This window comes from Solanum lycopersicum, chromosome 2 (assembly GCF_036512215.1).
Source record: "Solanum lycopersicum chromosome 2, SLM_r2.1".
NCBI lineage: Eukaryota > Viridiplantae > Streptophyta > Magnoliopsida > Solanales > Solanaceae > Solanum > Solanum lycopersicum.
This window is the reverse complement of record NC_090801.1, coordinates 61,238,127-61,257,938: the sequence shown is the minus strand read 5'-3', so window position 1 is coordinate 61,257,938 and position 19,812 is coordinate 61,238,127. Positions and strand designations below refer to the sequence as shown.

The 19,812-nt window shown below is 36.2% G+C and overlaps 1 protein-coding gene across 3 annotated transcripts; it reads left to right on the top strand.

The window, feature by feature from the left end:
* Positions 1–286: 286 nt before the first annotated feature.
* On the top strand, positions 287–18,516 carry LOC101246305 (leucine--tRNA ligase, chloroplastic/mitochondrial). Of its 3 annotated transcripts, none has more exons than XM_010318269.3 (21): positions 287–840; positions 7,339–7,483; positions 7,555–7,611; positions 8,328–8,447; positions 8,541–8,645; positions 8,786–9,009; positions 9,098–9,164; positions 9,250–9,404; positions 9,587–9,851; positions 10,013–10,207; positions 10,357–10,436; positions 11,162–11,224; positions 11,356–11,437; positions 11,519–11,575; positions 15,695–15,772; positions 15,842–15,943; positions 16,071–16,243; positions 16,382–16,559; positions 16,685–16,762; positions 17,407–17,538; positions 17,938–18,516. In XM_010318269.3, exons 1-21 carry the CDS (start codon positions 302–304, stop codon positions 18,181–18,183), a joined length of 3,141 nt encoding a protein of 1,046 aa, XP_010316571.2. In that variant the 5' UTR covers positions 287–301; the 3' UTR covers positions 18,184–18,516. The 3 variants fall into 3 exon arrangements, with proteins under 3 accessions (XP_010316571.2, XP_004232688.2, XP_025885215.1); XM_026029430.2 differs by lacking the exon at positions 287–840 and adding an exon at positions 920–1,035; XM_004232640.4 differs by lacking the exon at positions 11,519–11,575.
* The last annotated feature ends 1,296 nt before the right edge of the window (positions 18,517–19,812 follow it).

Genomic DNA, 19,812 nt, shown 5'->3' with positions numbered 1-19,812 from the left:
TGTCATAAATATTTAAACTTTGGATATATTTTTTTAAAGTATAAAATATAATTTAAGGTCATTTTACAAAAACAAAAAAGATTGAATACTTTTTTGTGAACTAAAAAATTCTCATGGCCAAACGTTCCCAATAGTGAGGTGAATATTTGGGTAGGTTTTATAATATATTTCAAATATTCTATTTTATTTGAGATTTATAAAATTAAAATAATAATTTATTATTTGTGATGAGATAATTATGTTAAAAATATAAAAATTTATTTACATTGAGAATAAACACAAAATAGGGATAGAAGTGTAAATGAACTCTGGTCCAAACTCTTTGAATAGAGTAAGCCCAGCCAAGCCCAAACCCAAACACATGCTTACATTATCTAAACTTCTTCTCATCAACAAATTGCCACCTTCAAATTGTCAAACCACTGCAACTTCTTCACTCCCCTTCTCCCCCATAGCAATGCCCATCCAACTCCATACTTCTACGCGCCTTCATCACTTGCCTTCTCATCTCCTTCCTCGTCCTCCTCTCCTCCGCTCTGCGCTTTTACTCCCTGCCTGTCGCCGTCCTTTACTGCGCCGTGAATTTTGTAACCATGAACGCTTCGGAGTCTCCAATTGTACAAAAAGTTCTAGCAAAAATACCGTGACTGTGCTAGTAAATGCAATTGATGGGCAAAAGATAAATGAGAAACACGAGAAGGTCAAAAGGGCTTACCCGTTTCACGAAATTGAACCAAAATGGCAACATTATTGGGAAGAGAATAAGACATTTCGAACCCCTGATGAGATTGATACTTCCAAGCCCAAATTCTATGTTCTTGATATGTTCCCATATCCAAGGTACGGACTTTTTTACTCCCACTCTTTCAACTTTAAATTGCTCTGTGCCAAGGATGGACTATGGAGTATCTTCTTTTAACGAGAAGGAAGCTCTATTGTTTATGGAGTTTTGATGAGAAGAAATCAACCTATTGGTAATGATGTGTTTGCTATACCTTGAAACGGAGAACTGTTAGATACCTACCAAATGAAAAGGTAAGTTCAATATAATATTATATGTAATGTTATATGTGAGTGAATGTTGGACCGTTAAAGTCTACCATATCCACAAGATGTGTTGCATGGATGAAATACTAAGATAAATAGAATGTGCAACTAGCACATATTGAGGATAAAACCAAAGAAGATCACTTGAGATGGTTGTTGCTATCCTATGTCAACCTCTAAAAGTACCGATATGTGGGTGTGAAACTATGGTGTTAAAAGGACTTTCGGACCCTAAATCACATCAAAGTGAGTTGTCTCGAAAGACGGACAATTTCTTGGAATCCATTCAAACCTAACGAAAGACATGACACCATGAAAGAGAAGATCTATATAAGTGATATTAGTTCGCAATATGGTTTAGTTTCAACTTGGTTTTACATCAGTTCAGACTCTTGCCTTGTGTATGTACACCATATTTTTAGGAAGTTCCTTTCTTGAAAATGGTAATGCTCTAAGCTTTACAGGATCATTAGACATAATTTGTATTTCATGTAGCATAAAAGTGGTTTAGTACGTTAGCAAAGACTCAAATTGATTACCTACTCCTTAGGTAGAGTAATAGAGGTTTATGTAAGGATTGTAAGGTTATTTTGAGTGAGAACCTCACATTTAGCATAAACTCTTGCTAATGGATGTGGAGAAGAAAAAGGAAAAAAAAAAGAACTTTGTATGACCAACCAAGGATGAAGTGGGGTAGTGGGGCTTGAGCTTGACTAAGGAAAGAATTAAGGAGTTGGGGGAGAAGTTAATGGTTATGGAGGCCTAGGAGAGTAATCGGATGCAGATAATATGTGGACAAGGAGAACTGATAATATAAGGGAGGCAATTGGAGAGGTGTTAGGAGTCGCGAAGGGTAACTTTAGGGGACCCAAGTGGTCTGATGGTGGGATGGAGAGGTCTAGGGGAAAGTGGAACCCAATAAGGTTGCTTACGTGAAGTTGGTGGAGAGCAAGAATAAAGATGCATAGAGGACTAACAAAGAGAGGTATAAGATTGTGAAAAAGAAAGCGCGGATGACGATTACAACGGTTAAAACAATAACATTAAACACTTGCATGGAGAAAAGAGGACAAAAGTGGTGCATTAAAGACAAGAATGACAATGTACTGGTGGAAGAGGCCCTCATTAAATAAAATGGCAGACGTACTTCAAAAACTCTTAAATGAGTGATTTAGAGAACACCAAAAGTAGTCAAGATTTTGGGTATTGTAAGGTATGTTAAATTTGAGAAGGTTAAAGAGGGAAATTTGTAATATAAGAGGAGGACAATGATTGGGTTAGATGAATTTCTTGCGGCATTATGGAAGAGGGCAAGCAAAGTGGGTTTGGAGTGACTACTTTTGTAGTTTAATGTCATTTGTTGGATGACTAAGATCTCATTTGTTTGTACTTAATGGAGGTCTGTATCTTAATTATTCAGATTCAGCCCATTAAGTGTGTTTGATTTTAAGGTCTGAAACTAAATGATTCAGATTCATCTCATTAAGTCCATTTGTTTCTTTCCTCAAAAGGTCTCTTAATGAACCTCAAAAGGTTTGAATGGACAAATCTGCAGGAGAGTCTTAACATTATTTAGACTTATTTCATTAGTCATAAAATAATAATGTATCGTGTCTCTCGGTCTTTGCGTAACTTTTGCTCTCACAACTACAAACTTTCTTCATTTTTTTCAATCAAACACCAATTTTTTTCTCTTGAATTGGTAAAATAATAATGTTTTTGAGTTATTGATTTTAAAAATAGTGCACCTACATTTAAAAAAATATATGCAAAAATTAGATGGACTTGGATGAGAAGAGTCATTATACAATACATATGTTAATATATTTTGTCAAAGTGTCCACTACAAAAAAACATGAATGACGTTAGATAAGGATTCTTTAGTTTTTCTTATTAGCCAAAATATATGTTAATCGCTGATAATGTGATACCTTATTTATTATTTTGAACTTTTTGATATTATATTGTGCCTATAAAATATTTTTTATTAGTGATTTTTTTATGTTATGCTTGATGATCATGATATTGTTTTAAATAAAAAAGTAATATTTTCATTGAAATGATTTTTTTATAACATTTTATTAACATAATGTTTGATTTCATATGCACATTCAGATATTGAAACAAACTGTAATCATTCTGGGTTCAAATACGGAGACCACATATTAATATTCTGATGTGTATTCATATCTAAACACCTAGCCCTTAATGCAAATCTTAATATTCAGACGTGTATTCAAATTCAGAGGTTTTAATCTCAATGAAAACAGATGAGGCCTAAGATGCCCATAGAATGAAAGTGGAGTGTAGTGATCCCATTGTACATGAACAAAGGTGATACTCAAAACTGCAATAACTATAGAGGTTTCAAATTACTAATCCACACTATGAAAGTTTGGGCGACATTCAAAATTGCTACAATTATAGAGAATCGTACAAGAGCAAGCATGATATTCAAAATTGCAACAATTGTATGAGTATCAAACTACTAAGCTGCACTATGAAACTTTAGGAGGAATGTGTTTTATTATTAGGTTCAATTTGATTCATGTTGAGGTTATACCATCTACTTTTTAAGGAGATTGTTAGAGTAGTACAAGGAGAAAAAACTAACTTATATATGGTCAGTGTTGTGAAAGGCGCTCGCCATAGCGCCTTTGGCGAATGGCGAGGCGAGGCGAGGCTGTGTTGCCATTATCCACTGAGGCGAGGCGACCTCAAATAGGCGACCCGAGGCGACGTAAATGGCGTCGCCATTTTGATTTATTTTTTTAAAAAAAGTTTTAACTTCATAATATTGGTTTTTTTTTCTATTTTCAAACTTTCATCAGACTTTCGTGTATTCCTCTTCTTCTCTTCCTCGAGTCGCTGCTGCTTCTTCTCTTCCTCAGTCGCTTCTCTCTTCTTCTCTTCCTCAGTCGCTGCTCTCTTCTTCGTCTCTTTCCCTCGAGTTGCTGCTCCATTCGTCTCTTTTTCTTTCACTCTTCATTGCTCCCTGCCTTCACTACTCTTTTTTCCCCTCTGTTTTCTTCACTCTCTGTTTTGTCCCGGATTACTGTAAAATGCTTTCTGCTTTCACTGTGTTGTGACCGTTGTCCATTATTTTTTTGAAAAAACATTAATTCTTCTATAGTAATTGTAATATATGTAATTGCTATTGAAATTTTGAATATTATATGTGCAATTAAATGTTTTAAATTTTTGGTATTAATTGGCGCCTCGATTCAAAAAGGCGAGCGTGGCGAGGCAGACCCTTGTCGCGTCTCGCGGTCCAAAACACTGTATATGGTGTTCATCATTAAAAAGACCCGAGGCGACGTAAATGGCGTCGCCATTTTGATTTATTTTTTTAAAAAAAGTTTTAACTTCATAATATTGGTTTTTTTTTCTATTTTCAAACTTTCATCAGACTTTCGTGTATTCCTCTTCTTCTCTTCCTCGAGTCGCTGCTGCTTCTTCTCTTCCTCAGTCGCTTCTCTCTTCTTCTCTTTCTCAGTCGCTGCTCTCTTCTTCGTCTCTTTCCCTCGAGTTGTTGCTCCATTTTTCTCTTTCTCTTTCACTCTTCATTGCTCCCTGCCTTCACTACTCTTTTTTCCCCTCTGTTTTCTTTACTCTCTGTTTTGTCCCGGATTACTGTAAAATGTTTTCTGCTTTCACTGTGTTGTGACCGTTGTCCATTATTTTTTTGAAAAAACATTAATTCTTCTATAGTAATTATTATAGTATTTGTAATATATGTAATTGCTATTGAAATTTTGAATATTATATGTGCAATTAAATGTTTTAAATTTTTGGTATTAATTGGCGCCTCGATTCAAAAAGGCGAGCGTGGCGAGGCAGACCCTTGTCGCCTCTCGCGGTCCAAAACACTGTATATGGTGTTCATCATAGAAAAGACATAAGATAGAATTATGAGGGAGGTTTCATAAAGATGCTTGAATTTTAGAATTATAACTACACCACATATGATTAAGGACATGTACAACATAATCAAGATTGTCGAGGATAGTGAGAAAAGACTAAGAACACTTTTCGGTCAAGATGGGTCTGCACTAATGGTCAACTCAGCCTTTTTTTCATTGTCTTGGTGATAGATGAACTGACACGACATATTCAAGAGGAAGTACCACGGTGTATGTTATTTGCAAATGACATAGTATTGGTCGACAAGACACACGACAAAATTAACAGTCACTCGAGATTATGGAGACACACCCTAGAGTCTAAAGGCTTCAGATGTGAAGGACTAAAGTAGAGTACATATAGTGTAAGTTCAATGTCATATCACATGAGGCAGATGGGGAAGTGAGTATTGATACACAAGTCATCCCCCAAGAGAGGAGATGGAGATTGACAAGGATGTCATTATATTTGAATGAGATAAAGGAAATGGAGGCTCACATCAGTGTCCAATGTTATAAGACTGCATGACCTGCTGTTTGGGGTGGAGTGTTGGTTAGTCAAGAACTTGCAAGTTGAGAAAACGAATGTAGTAGGAATGAGAATGCTTAGATGGATGTGTGAGCATACTAGAAGAGACAAAATTAGGAAAGAAGATGTACGAGGCAAAGTGGAAACACAAACCACTCTTTGACAGCTATGTGGCCTTGGAAACTAATCTCAAGGTGAAGATACCACAGAAAGTATCATGCTTTGTGTGGTTGGTGATTAGAAGAGCCTGTTTGACCCATGAAGTCTTACAGAGAAGAGGTATATGGATATGCCCAAGGTGTTACATGTGTGGACAAGAGGCTGAGGTAAATGGTCACCTAATTCTGCACTACAAAACAACTACAAATCTGTGGAACATGTTCTTACATATACTTAGGGTGAACTGGATAAGGTGCAGTACCACTTCTGAGGTACTGGTTCATTGGCAAGAAATAGGGAATCAAGGATCAAAGGAAGATTGGTGTAAGGGTATCCCAGCCTGCATCTGGTGGACATTGCGAAAGGAAAGAGATAAGAGATACTATAAAGGGAAAGCTAGCAACATCCAGAAGATCAAGATGAGATGTCTTAGTCCTCTATACTTTTGGTGTAAACAGTATACAGTTGGGAGATAGTTTAGTGGAATTCATAGGCAAATTGTAAAAATTGAAAGTAGATTTTTTTTATGTTACCTCCTGGGTGTTTGTAAATCCTACTTCATCAGTTTCTGATGAGTTTTTTGTGTGAATACAAAAGTTACCTAAAGAACTATATATTGCTATAGTATCAAACCAACCCAGTCGAAGGATCAACACCAGAAGAGAAATAACTTTACTAGCTTAAAGCTCCAAATGGTAAAACGAGAATGTATATCTTATCTCATTTGCCACTTCCAATTCTATGCTTGGGCTTCTATATCAAGTATCAAATCACTCGTGTATAGCATGAGGTGCACAGGAAAAATTTCAAGAACCTAGTTTAACCACCATCTTGTTGCAGAAGCACAAATTATGTTTAAGTAAAAAACAGCACCCCAAAATTTATGTGAACTTGCAAGAATAAACACTTGAAGGCACTCCTTCGAACAACCAAGAGTCCTGGCTTACATCCAATTTGATCAGTTTTAAGAACTAAATAAGACCAAATAATCTTTTGAAAATGAATTTTAAATATCTAAAAAATCATGTATGGAAATCAGTAAATTGCACATATTGACAAAAATGTATTTCTGTTCCAAAAAATATAAGTACTGCCATTGGATATAGTGAAACAACTCTTTCTTGGACTCTGTTTTTTGGTTTTTCCAAGTACTTCGAAATATTATTGTAAAGAAATAGATCTTGGGCTTAGCTCAACCCAAAAATAGCTCATGAGGTGAGGATTGCCCAAAATCATACAAGAAAACCAATTGCCCATCCCATAACCAATGTGAAACTTTTAACCCTCCCTCCTCCCTCCTCGCAGTATAAGACTGAACATCTAGAGCATGGGCTATACAATATGGACAGATCACGGATGCTATTTTGATAGCAAATGAATGTGTGGTACAAGGAAGAAAAGCAGGAGGATATGAATATTATACGAGCTAGACATAGAGGCCTATGACCTCTCAACTTGGAAATTCTATGGAAGACATGGGAGAAAAAGGGCTTTGGCAGCAGATGGATAGCTGGATCAAGTGCCCATTTTAGAAAAGGTTTTCGTAGAAGTGTTCTGCCCATGTTCAAAATTTGCAGTCAGTTATTTAAAAGAGTTTTATGGTGGATAGTTGCCAATCCATTGTGAGCTATGGCAATTGCCTTTGTAATCAATTGATCGCAACCTGCTAAATTTGCTTTGGTGCTTTATTCATCCATGCAGTGGAGCTGGTTTGCATGTTGGACATCCACTGGGATATACTGCGACAGATATCCTTGCTAGATTTAAACGCATGCAAGGTTTCAACGTATTGCATCCAATGGGATGGGATGCATTTGGTTTACCTGCTGAGCAGTACGCTATTGACGTAAGTTTGCATAAGTCACTGCTTTTAATTTAATATTGCAGGTATCTAAGTTTTTACCTTTCCTTTGACAGACAGGCACACATCCAAAAATCACAACTTTGAGGAATATTAGTCGTTTTCGCTCGCAGGTAACTTTCTTTTCTTTTGATGACTATATTCCGTGTTTACATTGAGGCTTTTAATCCTTTCCAAAAATTCTGAATTTTTAGCCATGAAATCAAAACCCTAAGTTTGTTATTTGCATTCCTAGTTCAAGAATCAAGTGTTCATTTAGGTGACAGTAGACTTTGAGCTACTTTTTGTATGTATGTGTGATGTTTCAGTTTAATTGAGACTTGGCAAATCCACAGAATATCTGTTTTTCATTTGGCAGAGCACTGAAGGAGAATTTAGCCTTTTCATGATAGTGTAATTCGTACATGGTTTTTAAGGTCTGAAACAGTAAAAAGTCCTCTATCAAAGTAACTATTCAGGTGAACCATCATTCGTAAATTCAGGTCTTGGTCACTTGGCCCTGTTTTTTTAAAAATGATAGCAACTACATATTTTGCAACTCTCCATCCATGAGCCTGCTGTCTTGCCCACCATCTGTTAGTTCTGTTACTTTTCCTCCAATTCCTTGCTGGTTCAATTTCAGCTGATATTTGTATGTCCATATGCTCTAATACCTGTAAGAAAAGGACGGTTTCCCTGCAAAACTCAGGGCATTTAAATAGTCATTGTTGGAGTTTATGTGCTAATCTATGTAACAAGAATGTTTCATGATTTGATCTTTTGCTATCCTTCATAGTATAGAATGGTGCTTCAAAAATATCACTTTGCTAATATCTATATTGATTTCTAGCTTAAATCATTAGGCTTCTCTTATGATTGGGATCGTGAGATTTCTACGACAGAACCTGATTACTACAAATGGACTCAGTGGATATTTCTTCAACTTCTGAAGAGAGGACTAGCTTATCAGGTTTGAAGTTTTCTGAATTTCATTTTTATTATGGCAATGGTAGGTTGAAGTGACCCTCTTCGACTTATCAATGTTCTTTGAATCCAATATTAGGCTGAAGTGCCTGTCAATTGGTGTCCAGCACTTGGTACTGTCTTGGCAAATGAAGAAGTAATTGATGGTGTAAGTGAAAGAGGGGGGCATCCAGTCATCAGAAAGGTAAGCTTTCAAATACCATGTTACATTTTGAGGTAGGAAATTTCAAAAGAACCGTACTTCTGTTTACTCAATGTCTAGTCCTTATTTTCATTGCCTGGATGGTTTCATGATTTTACAGTACATTGTTTATTGCCAAGCAGCCTATGCGGCAGTGGATGTTGAGGATAACTGCTTATGCTGACCGTCTTCTTGAGGATTTAGATGACCTAGACTGGCCTGAAAGTATAAAGGAAATGCAGAGGAATTGGATTGGTAGGTCAGAAGGAGCAGAATTGGATTTTGTTGTCATAAATGGTAACAGTCAGGAAGAAGAGAAAAGAATAACAGTTTATACAACAAGACCAGACACTATTTTTGGTGCAACGTATGCGTTCTTCTTTTGATATCTAATCATTAATGCCCCATTTGTAGACTACATTTCACATGTCGCTAGTCTTCTTTTTGCTGTGCAGATACTTAGTCCTTGCACCTGAGCATCCCTTTCTGTCATCACTTGTATCAGAAGCACAAAGTAAACATGTATGCTCTTCTTCCCCTTGATCTTCTCTTAATCTCAAAATGTTGTTCATTCTTGTTCTTTTAAGAGATGACGGATGTGAGACAGGTAGAGGAGTACAGGGAACATGCTTTTAGAAAGAGTGACCTTGAGAGGACTGAGCTTCAAAAGGAAAAAACAGGCGTCTTTACTGGTTGTTATGCAAAAAATCCAGCCAATGGCCAAGCTGTTCCTATTTGGGTTGCTGATTATGTCTTGGGAAGGTTGTCTACCTTCTTATCTCCTCTTGTCCTACATTTATCGAACAATATATGTCATATGAGTCTATGACTGCTTAATGCTCTCGTTACGAATGTGAACCTAATACTAAAGTATTTATTTGTCTTACGAACTTCGTGTTGACAAAGTTTTGGGGTTTTATAGTAGCGTAACAATTATGATGCAGCTACGGGACAGGAGCAATAATGGCTGTGCCTGCCCATGACACACGCGACTTTGAATTTGCTATGAAGTACACTATCCCAATTTCTTGGGTTGTAAGACCAGATGATAGCAATTGTGGCAATTTTGAGAAACCATATTCAGGTGAAGGATCAATGATAAATTCATCATATTCAGAGTCAGGGCTTGACATTAATGGTTTGCCTAGCAAAGAAGCTGCTTCAAGAGTCGTCCAATGGCTTGAGAAAAGTGGAAACGGGAAGAAAAAGGTAACCTCCTCTGATTTATGAGGGATTCCTCATAAGTTTGTATATCAGTTTTTGGAAAGTTGATGATCTTAAACAGAATTATGAAGATAAGTATGAAGGAAGCAATTATCATTTCTACTGCTCAGAAGATCTTACTTATTGCCAGATTTATCTTGCTTCAGGTAAATTACAAGTTAAGGGACTGGCTTTTTGCCCGGCAACGCTATTGGGGGGAGCCTATTCCAGTTATCTTTTTGGATGACACAGGAGAAGGTATTCCAGTTCCAGAAACCGAGCTTCCTCTTACCCTTCCTGAGTTGGATGATTTCACTCCCACTGGGACTGGGGAGCCACCTCTTGCCAAAGCAGATTCTTGGGTAGGTTTTGCCTAATATGTGATGATTTCAACTTGACAAACATTGGTTCTTTGTCATTTGGTACTTCTCTTTTTCCGTTTTGTTCTTCCCTATTAGCTTACAACACTTCATATAATGACATTTACTATTTTGACTGAACAATTTGTCAGGTTATAACCAAAGATCCTTTATCTGAAAAACCTGCTAGGCGAGAAACAAACACCATGCCCCAGTGGGCTGGTTCTTGCTGGTAATCAGCTTTGTATTTGCTTCAATATTGGGTGTTTATGGAAGTTTAATTTCTTTTACAAGATCTACACCTAAAAAGACTTTGTATTTAACTAGTATTAGTTTTGTTTTTAAATATTCTATATGGTTGTCATTTGTCAAAAGGGAGAAATCTAATGGGAATAGTACCAATTTTTTTTTAAAAAAAGTGAGAAAACTAATGAGAATATATATCTTTTATGTGTTTGTGTTTGTGGGAAAGAGTACGATAATATGGACAAGAAGCATAGAATATTATAAGGCAAAGCAGATAGGAAGGATTTTTACACTTACCAATTATAAAAATGAAGAAGATTGGAAGTACTTTACCCTGAATTTACTTGTTCGTTATCCATAGTGGGTGGCATTGGGTGCATAATTTGTCACCGGTAGTTATGGAAGTAAAAGGCCAACACTTACCTACTGCATTTAGATAAGAAGAGTGTCTGATGTTGACTCTCAAAATTTGGCTGCTTACTATGGGATTGGAAGTAAATGTGAGAAAAGCAAGGGATCTATTAATACTTAAATGTTATGTACTTAAACTGATAATGTGTGGTTCAAAAAACCAATGCAACTTTCACCTTCGTCCTGTATTTAAAGAAGAAACCATCTTAGCTTTCAAGGTTCCTATGGATGTGTCATATGTCTGATCTGTATCTTGGTGCTTTTCATTGAACCATGTCACTCATCCTCTTTGATATGCAGGTACTATCTAAGATTTATGGACCCAAAAAACTCCAGCGCATTGGTTGACAAGGCACAAGAACAGTGAGTTTGCTTTCTCTTTGTACAATCAGAGCGGCCATATTTTTCTGGCTTTCATTTTGTTATACATGCTAGTTTGGAAAGTCTTGGTGTTTCAAAGTATTAGCCATTCATTTGCTTCAATTTTCTTATAGGTACTGGGGCCCTGTTGACGTGTATGTTGGTGGTGCTGAGCATGCTGTTCTTCATTTACTTTATGCCAGGTTCTGGCACAAGGTTAGCACTCCCAAGTCCCAATGCACTTATTCCAAATAAAAAGAATACACTCAGTTTCATGCTTTGGCTGTGCTTCTTTAGCCAGTGCAGATGTTGTCAACATTGCAGTTGATACAAATGAACCAAGGCTTTCTTCTTGTAAGGAATCTGCTTTTGAACTGCAGTAAATTTAATTTTACTGCCTATGTTTTAAGTTAGACTTAGTCAATTAGTTGTTAGTCATGCTTTCCTATTATTTAGGAGTTGTTTTAGTGACTGCTAGATCATGCATTATTATTTTTATTTTTCATTCAAAGATTATAAATATCTTATCTGAAGCATTAATAAGATATAATTCTTCTTCTGCTTCAATTCTGTTCTCTTCCATCTTTATATTTTAGGTGCAGACTTTGATTTCCCTGTGTTATTTAGCTTAAATAGTTTTTTTAAAAACCATCAATTGGTATCAAAGCTTTATTTCTTAAGGGATCTCTGTGTGTGGGCGCCAATCAGATTTCGTGAATGCCATGAACGGAGAAGCAAGTTTTTCTTCAATGGCACCACCAACTTTTGGTGGAGAAAGTTATCGAATCTTGGCTGTTAGAATGCACGCATATCTGGAAACTTTGGATCTATGGGAGGCTGTAAAAGATGAATACATCATTGATCCCTTGCCAAACAATCCGATGATGGCGCAAATAAAAAATCACCAGGAAAGGAAAATTAGGAAATCAAAGGCAAAGGCATGTTTATTTGCTGCAGTTTCATCCACTGTCTTCACTCGTATCATGTCTCTGAAGTCGGCAAAAGAGGTATAGGATTATCTTAAGGTTGAGTATGAAGGAGATGAGAGAATTCGAGGGATGCAAGTGCTAAATTTAGTACGTGAGTTTGAGCTGCAAAAGATGGACAGTGAAACTATAGATGGACAGTGAAACCATAAAGGAATACTCTGATCGGCTTCTTAACATTGCCAATCATGTCAGATTATTGGGTTCCACTTTTAACGATTCAAGGATCGTTGAGAAAATCCTTGTAATGGTACCTGAAAGATTTGAGGCGACCATTACAACCTTAGAAAATACTAAGGACTTGTCCAGTATTACACTAACAGAGTTCTTAAGTGCCTTTCAAGCACAATAGCAACGACGTGTTATGAGACAAGAAGGAGCTTTACCTGCCAAGCATCAAGATGATGGACGGTATAAGAAAAAAAGAACAAGAAATACCAACCAACAAATCGAGAAGGTGCAACACGCAACAACAAAAACAACAGGTAGCTTCAAAGGAAACTACCCTCCTTGTAAGCATTGCGGCAAGATGGGACACACACCTTTCAAGTATTGGAGAAGGCCTGAAGCTAAGTGCAGTAAGTGCAATCAGTTTGGGCATGAAGCAATCATCTGTAAGAACAAAACTCAGCAGCAGGATGTAGATGCTCGAGTTGTAAATGAACAAGAGGAGGATCTACTATTTGTTGCATCATGTTTTGCAAGCAATGTTTCTAGCGAGTCGTGATTGATTTATAGCGGATGCACAAATCATATGACTCATAATAGAGAACTCTTCAAAGAATTGAAGCCTACTCGAGTTGCAAATGTTCGAATAGGGCATGGTGGTCACATTCCAGTAAAAGGAATGGGAACTATTGCAGTTGAGACACAAGCAGGTAGAAAAACAATAACAGATGTTCTTTATGTACCAGACTTAGAGTTAAGTGTTGGTCAATTGTTAGAAAAAGGTTTCAAACTTTATTTTGAAGATAAATATTGTTTGATCAAGGATCCCTCAAGGCAGGACCTGTTTAAAGTCAAAATGGAAGGAAAAAGTTTCTCATTAGATCCATTTGAGAAAGAGCAAATGTTGTATCAACAAAAGAAAATGTCATTGAGTTATGTCATAAGAGACTCGGGCACTATCATTATCAAGGGCTTGTCAAGATGCAAAAGTTGAAGATGGTGGAGAGCTTACCTGATTTGGTAGCAAATTCCGCTGAATGTCATGCCTGCCAATTTGGTAAGCAACACAGAAAGCCATTTCCAAAATCAACCTAGAGACCTCACAAAAGCTACAACTAGTTCACACTGATGTCGCAAGGCCTCAAAGAACTCCATCACTACAAGGTCACATCTATTACGTTCTTTTCATTGACGATTTTACAAGAATGTGTTGGATTTTTTTCTTGAAATTCAAGTCAGAAGTTGCTGTTGTATTCTGGAAATTCAAGAAATTGGTGGAAAATCAAAGTAATTGTAAGATTCAAGCTTTGAGGTCTGATAATGGGAAGGAATACAGCAACGAAATTTGCTTCGTTCTGTGAGGAGGCCGGCATTGTGCATCAGCTTACAACACCATACACACCAGAACAAAATGATGTTAGTGAAAGAAGAAATAGATGGATAATGGAGATGGCCAGATGTATGTTGCATGAGAAGGAGTTGTCCAAGATATTTTGGGCAGAGGCAGCAAATACCGCAGTTTTTATGCAGAATCGACTTCCAACGAAAGCTTTGAAGGATAAAACACCATTTGAAGCTTGGTCAGGGTTTAAGCCTTCACTAAGTTTTCTTAAAGTGTTTGGTTGTGTCTGTTTTGTTCATGTTCCTCAGGTTAAACATGACAAACTTGACAAGAAAGCAATCATAGGCATCCATGTGGGTTACAGTGAAGTTTCTAAAGCCTACAAGGTTTATCATCCTCAGACAGGAAAGATGACAATTACAAGAGATGTTCATTTTAGTGAGAATGAACAGTGGAACTGGAAGAACTCTCAGAAATCAGGAAGACGCTCTCTAGAAGCAAACATCAGCCCTCCTGAAGAGCAAAAAATAGAACACTGGCAGCAAAAACTAGAAGATGATCATCCAGTCAAGGGGAGAAGATTGTTGTCAGATATCTATCAGAGGTATAATGTCGCCATCTATGAACCTGCTGGTCCAGTAGAAGCTTTGCAAGACCCAAAATGGAAGAAAGCAATGGAGGAGGAAATCTCCATGATTGAGAAAAATAAAACTTGGGTGCTTGTCAACAAACCTGAAGATAGAAAAGTCATTGGTGTGAGATGGTCTTCAGAACAAAGTTAAATGCAGATAGTTCCATCAACAAATACAAGACGAGGCTTGTAGTTAAAGGGTATGCACAAATTTATGGTGTCGATTACTCTGACACCTTTTCTCCTGTTGCAAGATTAGACACAATCAGGTTGCTACCCGCAATAGCAGCACAAATGGATTCTCAGATAGTGATTAGGCCAGATCCGCAGATGATATGAGAAGTACCTCTCGCCATTGTTTCAGCCTAGGTTCAGGAATATTCTCATGGTCATCTAAGAAACAGGAAATTGTTGCACAATCAACAGCAGCAACAGGAGCAGTAAACCAAGTCTTGTGGCTTAGAAAGATCATGTATGATTTACATGTGGAACAGAAGGAAAGTACTAGCATTCTTGTCGACAACCAGGCAGCTATTGCAATCTCAAACAATCCGGTGTTTCACAAGAAGACCAAGCATTTCAACATCAAGTTCTATTTTCTGAGAGAAGTACAGCAAAGGGGAGAAGTAACTCTAGTCTATACTAAGACTTTACCGATCAGCAAATTCGAGCTTCTTAGACAGAAAATTGGAGTTTGCAGTATCCAAAGCAAGGAGGAGTGCAAGGAATCTGTTTTGAACCGCAGTAAATTTAATTTTACTGCCTATGTTTTAAGTTAGACTTAGTCAATTAGTTGTTAGTCATGCTTTCCTATTATTTAGGAGTTGTTTTAGTGACTGCTAGATCATGCATTATTATTAGTGACTGCTAGATCATGCATTATTATTTTTATTTTTCATTCTAGGCTTATAAATATCTAATCTGAAGCATTAATAAGATACAGTTCTTCTTCTTCTGCTTTAATTCTGTTCACTTCCATCTTTATATTTTAGGTGCAGACTTTGATTTCCCTGTGTTATTTAGCTTAAATAGTTTTTAAAAAAACCATCACTTCTTCTTCCCTTATCCACCCCGTTTTATGGCTGTTGAATCCCTTCGCTAACCTAAATTTGACTTCAGTACATTGTTAGACAAGCCAAGTGACATAAATCTTCTTCTAATCAGAGCTTGTAAGTGGAAAAATAGATGAGGTAGGATGACAAATAAACCAAAAAAGGGCTTTACAAGCAAGAGGAATGCCCTCTCTTTTTTTATTTGTCCTTTGGTAGAGCAGTTCATTTTACGAGATCAAGTTATATTTATTCTCTAACATCTAGTAAAAACCATGACTAGAGTCATTGTTGCAGGTTCTCTATGACATAGATGCTGTGTCAACAAAGGAACCATTTAAGTGTGTCATAAATCAGGGCATAATCCTTGGTGAAGTAAGTTGATTTGCTTTGGGTCTTGAATGTCCATTATTTTGTTGTCATTCTTAACAATCAAGTTGTCAGGTTCAATATACAGCATGCAAAGATGACGAAGGAAACTTGATATCAGCAGACTCTGTTGATGAGCTTGCTGAGTACAAACAAGAAAGAATACCTGAGGAAAAGGTTCATTGTAAACTGATCATGTTCAATTACTTGGCTTCCTAAGAAAATCTTCTAGCATCTTTTTATTGGAACTTTAGTTGTCAGACTGTAAGCCATCTGTTTGAAACTATACTTTGATGATGAGTAGGTCATGAAATCTGGTGACTTGTTTGTTTTGAAAGACAACCCCAACATTCGTTTGATTGCCCGAGCTCACAAGATGAGTAAAAGTAGAGGAAATGTCATCAACCCTGATGATGTCGTTTTGGAGTATGGTGCAGATTCTCTACGCTTATATGAAATGTTTATGGGTCCATTAAGGTAGCTTCTTCTGCCTGTCCTTATCTTTTCTTTTGTTTCTCAAATTTGTTTTGTTATGATATATGTAGATCATCTTAAAGTTGTATTAGACAGCATATCTTCTAGTGCGTAATGCAAACTTTTTATTATGTCTGATAGAGACTCGAAAACATGGAATACAAGTGGTATTGATGGTGTTCACCGTTTCCTAGCAAGATCTTGGAGATTGGTTGTTGGTTCAGCCTCACCCACTGGTTCATATCTGGATGGAACTGTTACAGTTGATGAGAAACCTTCAATTGAACAACTTCGTTCTTTACACAGATGCATTGATAAGGTAGTACTACTTCTCATTGGGTATGACTGGCATGTAACCTTTGGAATAGAATTTGGTTGGGATGTTAATGCACTTCCTATTATTACACATCAGTTGTTGATTTGTGAGTTGTTTTATTATAACAGGTAACTGAAGAAATTGAAGGAACTCGGTTCAACACTGGAATTTCTGCAATGATGGAGTTCATTAACGCAGCATATAAGGTTTCTTGTTCTCATTTCCCCTCAGTGCTAAAGAAATAGTAAAACTGGAAAAAAGAGTACCCACACTTCAATTATTTTTTTTGTCTCAACTTTTGTCAGTCTGTTAGAGCAATTTAATAGGATTTAAGAAAAATGTCATCACTTCAATCTTGTAAAATTTCAAAGGTATCCAACTTGGGCAGGTTGGAATAACAGCTTAGTCCAAAAATTTGATGTGCTTGTCAGAGTTAATTGCACAAGGAAAGAGATTTCAGTCTCTTCCTCGAGGCAAATGAAATACAAAATTGGTGAACTACTCCCAAGAGGACTTCTCTAGCTCTTCTCCTTCCCTGTTATATTAAAGTATCCAACTGAATGCTTGTAGACATCACCTGGGAAAGGGGCTGCACTGGGTCTAGCTACTCACGGAGTCGAGAAAGGGCTGGGTCCCACTGGGTCTATTTTACAGTCTTACTTACATTTCTGCAAGAGGTTATCTCTACGGAAGACTACATTGAAATGAGATCAAACTAGACATTAAAATTTCTTGCACTTAAAAATAACGACACAAGGGAAACAAAGAGTGATGTAGCTATATTAAGTTCATTGCGAGTTACCTGTTTCTGATAGCATTTGAACTAATCTGTTGGGTCTCATGTCTTTAGTGGGACAAGCTTCCGAGATCAATTATTGAAGCATTTGTTTTGCTGCTCTCACCATATGCACCTCACATGGCAGAGGAGCTCTGGTCTCGTCTGGGACACTCAAATTCCTTGGCATATGAGCCCTTTCCTAAGGTGAGTACTTTCTTGATCTTAATTGTTACTCTCTATTCTTCTTCCCGATCCCATCCTTCTGAAAGACGTATGGATACTTGTTTTTCCCTAATCTATTTACTGTTGCTAAAAAGGGGAGCTAAGTCACCTACACCCTGCTGCATAGCTTCTCGTTATCACTTATCTACATTTTTAGTTGTTTAGTTTTGTTGTAAAACTGCAGGAGTGCATTTTCAGCAAATATTGAATATAAACAGGTTAAACCCAGATAATTTTGAAAAATATGAAAACATACTGTTGTTTATAGTTGCCTTCTGAGGCGAATTAAATTTCTGGGAGTACTAGAAGCTCATGAACATCTGAAAATAATAAATCACTGAATTAGGTGAAACATTTACTGATTTTTGGTTATCACGACAGGCTGATACTGCATATTTAAAAGAGAGTACTGTAGTCCTTCCAGTCCAAATTAATGGAAAGACTAGAGGTACCATACAGGTCGAAGAAACATGCACAGAAGAGGAGGCCTTTAGATTAGCTTCATTTGATACAAAACTGTCCAAGTTTTTGGATGGGAAATCTATTAGGAAGAGAATTTACGTCCAAGGAAAAATTCTGAACATTGTCATAGATATGCCAAAAAAGGCCAAGGTGGCTCAACAGTAGCTGATACGATGATGCCCGGAATCTCTATACAATATGTTGGTTCATAAGGGTTGACGGATTAATAACACCAATGGTAGCAAAGCAGTGATGGCACCTGTACCATAATTCATTTTCTGTACAATATTGTTAAGAGAACAAAAACCTCTCCAGCAGTGTAAGTGGAATAGGCTGTGTAGTATAGTTGAAGAGATAGAAACAGAGAGAGAGAGGGGTAAGCAGAATTGCTTAATCTATTCGTCTTCTGCGTTATAAATTATATTCATTGTTGTACCATTGTACAAAATATGCTGTTATATTTGTTTATGAAATGTTTCTATGTGTTTCAATTTTCAAGGAATTTTGTGACAAGACAAATAATATGAATAGAATAGTGTGATATATTTGTCAGAAGAAGGATAGGTGGATGATTTAACTTTCTGGATTGTGTGTGATAGAAAGAGGAAGTTAGGTAAAACTGTTCCAAATAAACTTTAGCTAAAGGAAAGAGGTCTCCATGTTCTGGTGTCTAAATTTAAAAAATAATTAGCGTCTCGTTTACTTCAATAGTCGGTGCCAATATTCATTTTAATTGTCGTGAAGATTTGTGCTCAAAACAATTATTGATAGATTGCGGAATTTCTCAATTCCATCAAGGGGAAGGTACCTAGTTTTACTATTATAAAAACTAGGACACGTATTTTTGCATGACACTAAGGAAAATCATTCTATCATGTTCTATACAATTATGTTCATTGACTTAGACAGATTTCAATTAAAGTAGTGTTGACAAATCCTAAATAAAATGCATTTTTATCTTTTATGCCATTGCTATGCACCTTCGTATGATATAACACATCCAATTTGTTATTTTGTGACACATAGTTAATCAATCGCGATACAAAACAATATTAAGCTAGCGTTTGATAATATATTTTCACATATTTTTTAGCAGACATTATTTAGGTGAAATATCATCATGTGTTTGGCCACATATTTGAAATATACTAATTCTCGGAACGTGCATCGCACGTTTGTCCCCTAATTAATATTAGAAAACTTTAATTTATATAGCTAAGTTCAAATCTAAGTCCTGTATAAAATATAACATAAAAATATTGTGTTAGATGTTGGAGGTTTGATATATTAAATACTTCATGAAAAATAAATATTTCATTTTATCAGAGGAATTAATATATTTTAATAATTAAACACAAGTTTTAATAATCAAAAAAGAAATTGTCTATAAAAAAAGATACGTATAAAGAAAAATATTACAAAATATTTGGGCGGTATACCATCAAATTTATAGAAAAAATTACAATTTCAAACGAAAAAAAAGAAGTAAATAAAAACATGACATCCATAATAAAAGACATCACATTAAAATATATAGACAAAAAAATACTTTCATACTAATTGAATTACATTTTGTTAAAGTAGACTTACTCTAGACAAAACATGACTAACTCTAGACGAAACATATCATATGTATAAAAAAAATTATAATCATATAATAATAATAAATAAGACAAACAGAAAAGAACGCATGAATATGTTAAAAATATTTACTTACAACTTCATATTGGAGTTCATCTTATAACTATGATAATTTACATATTTCTCAACAAAAAGAAGATGAATATGCATGAA

Excerpts from the sequence above, each read along its gene's own strand:
- LOC101246305 (XM_010318269.3), top strand. The coding sequence starts at position 302 with ATGAACTCTGGTCCAAACTCTTTGAATAGAGTAAGCCCAGCCAAGCCC. Across the intron at positions 9,010-9,097 it reads GACACTATTTTTGGTGCAAC|ATACTTAGTCCTTGCACCTG; the intron begins GTATGCGTTCTT and ends TTTGCTGTGCAG. Across the intron at positions 10,437-11,161 it reads CAGTGGGCTGGTTCTTGCTG|GTACTATCTAAGATTTATGG; the intron begins GTAATCAGCTTT and ends TTTGATATGCAG.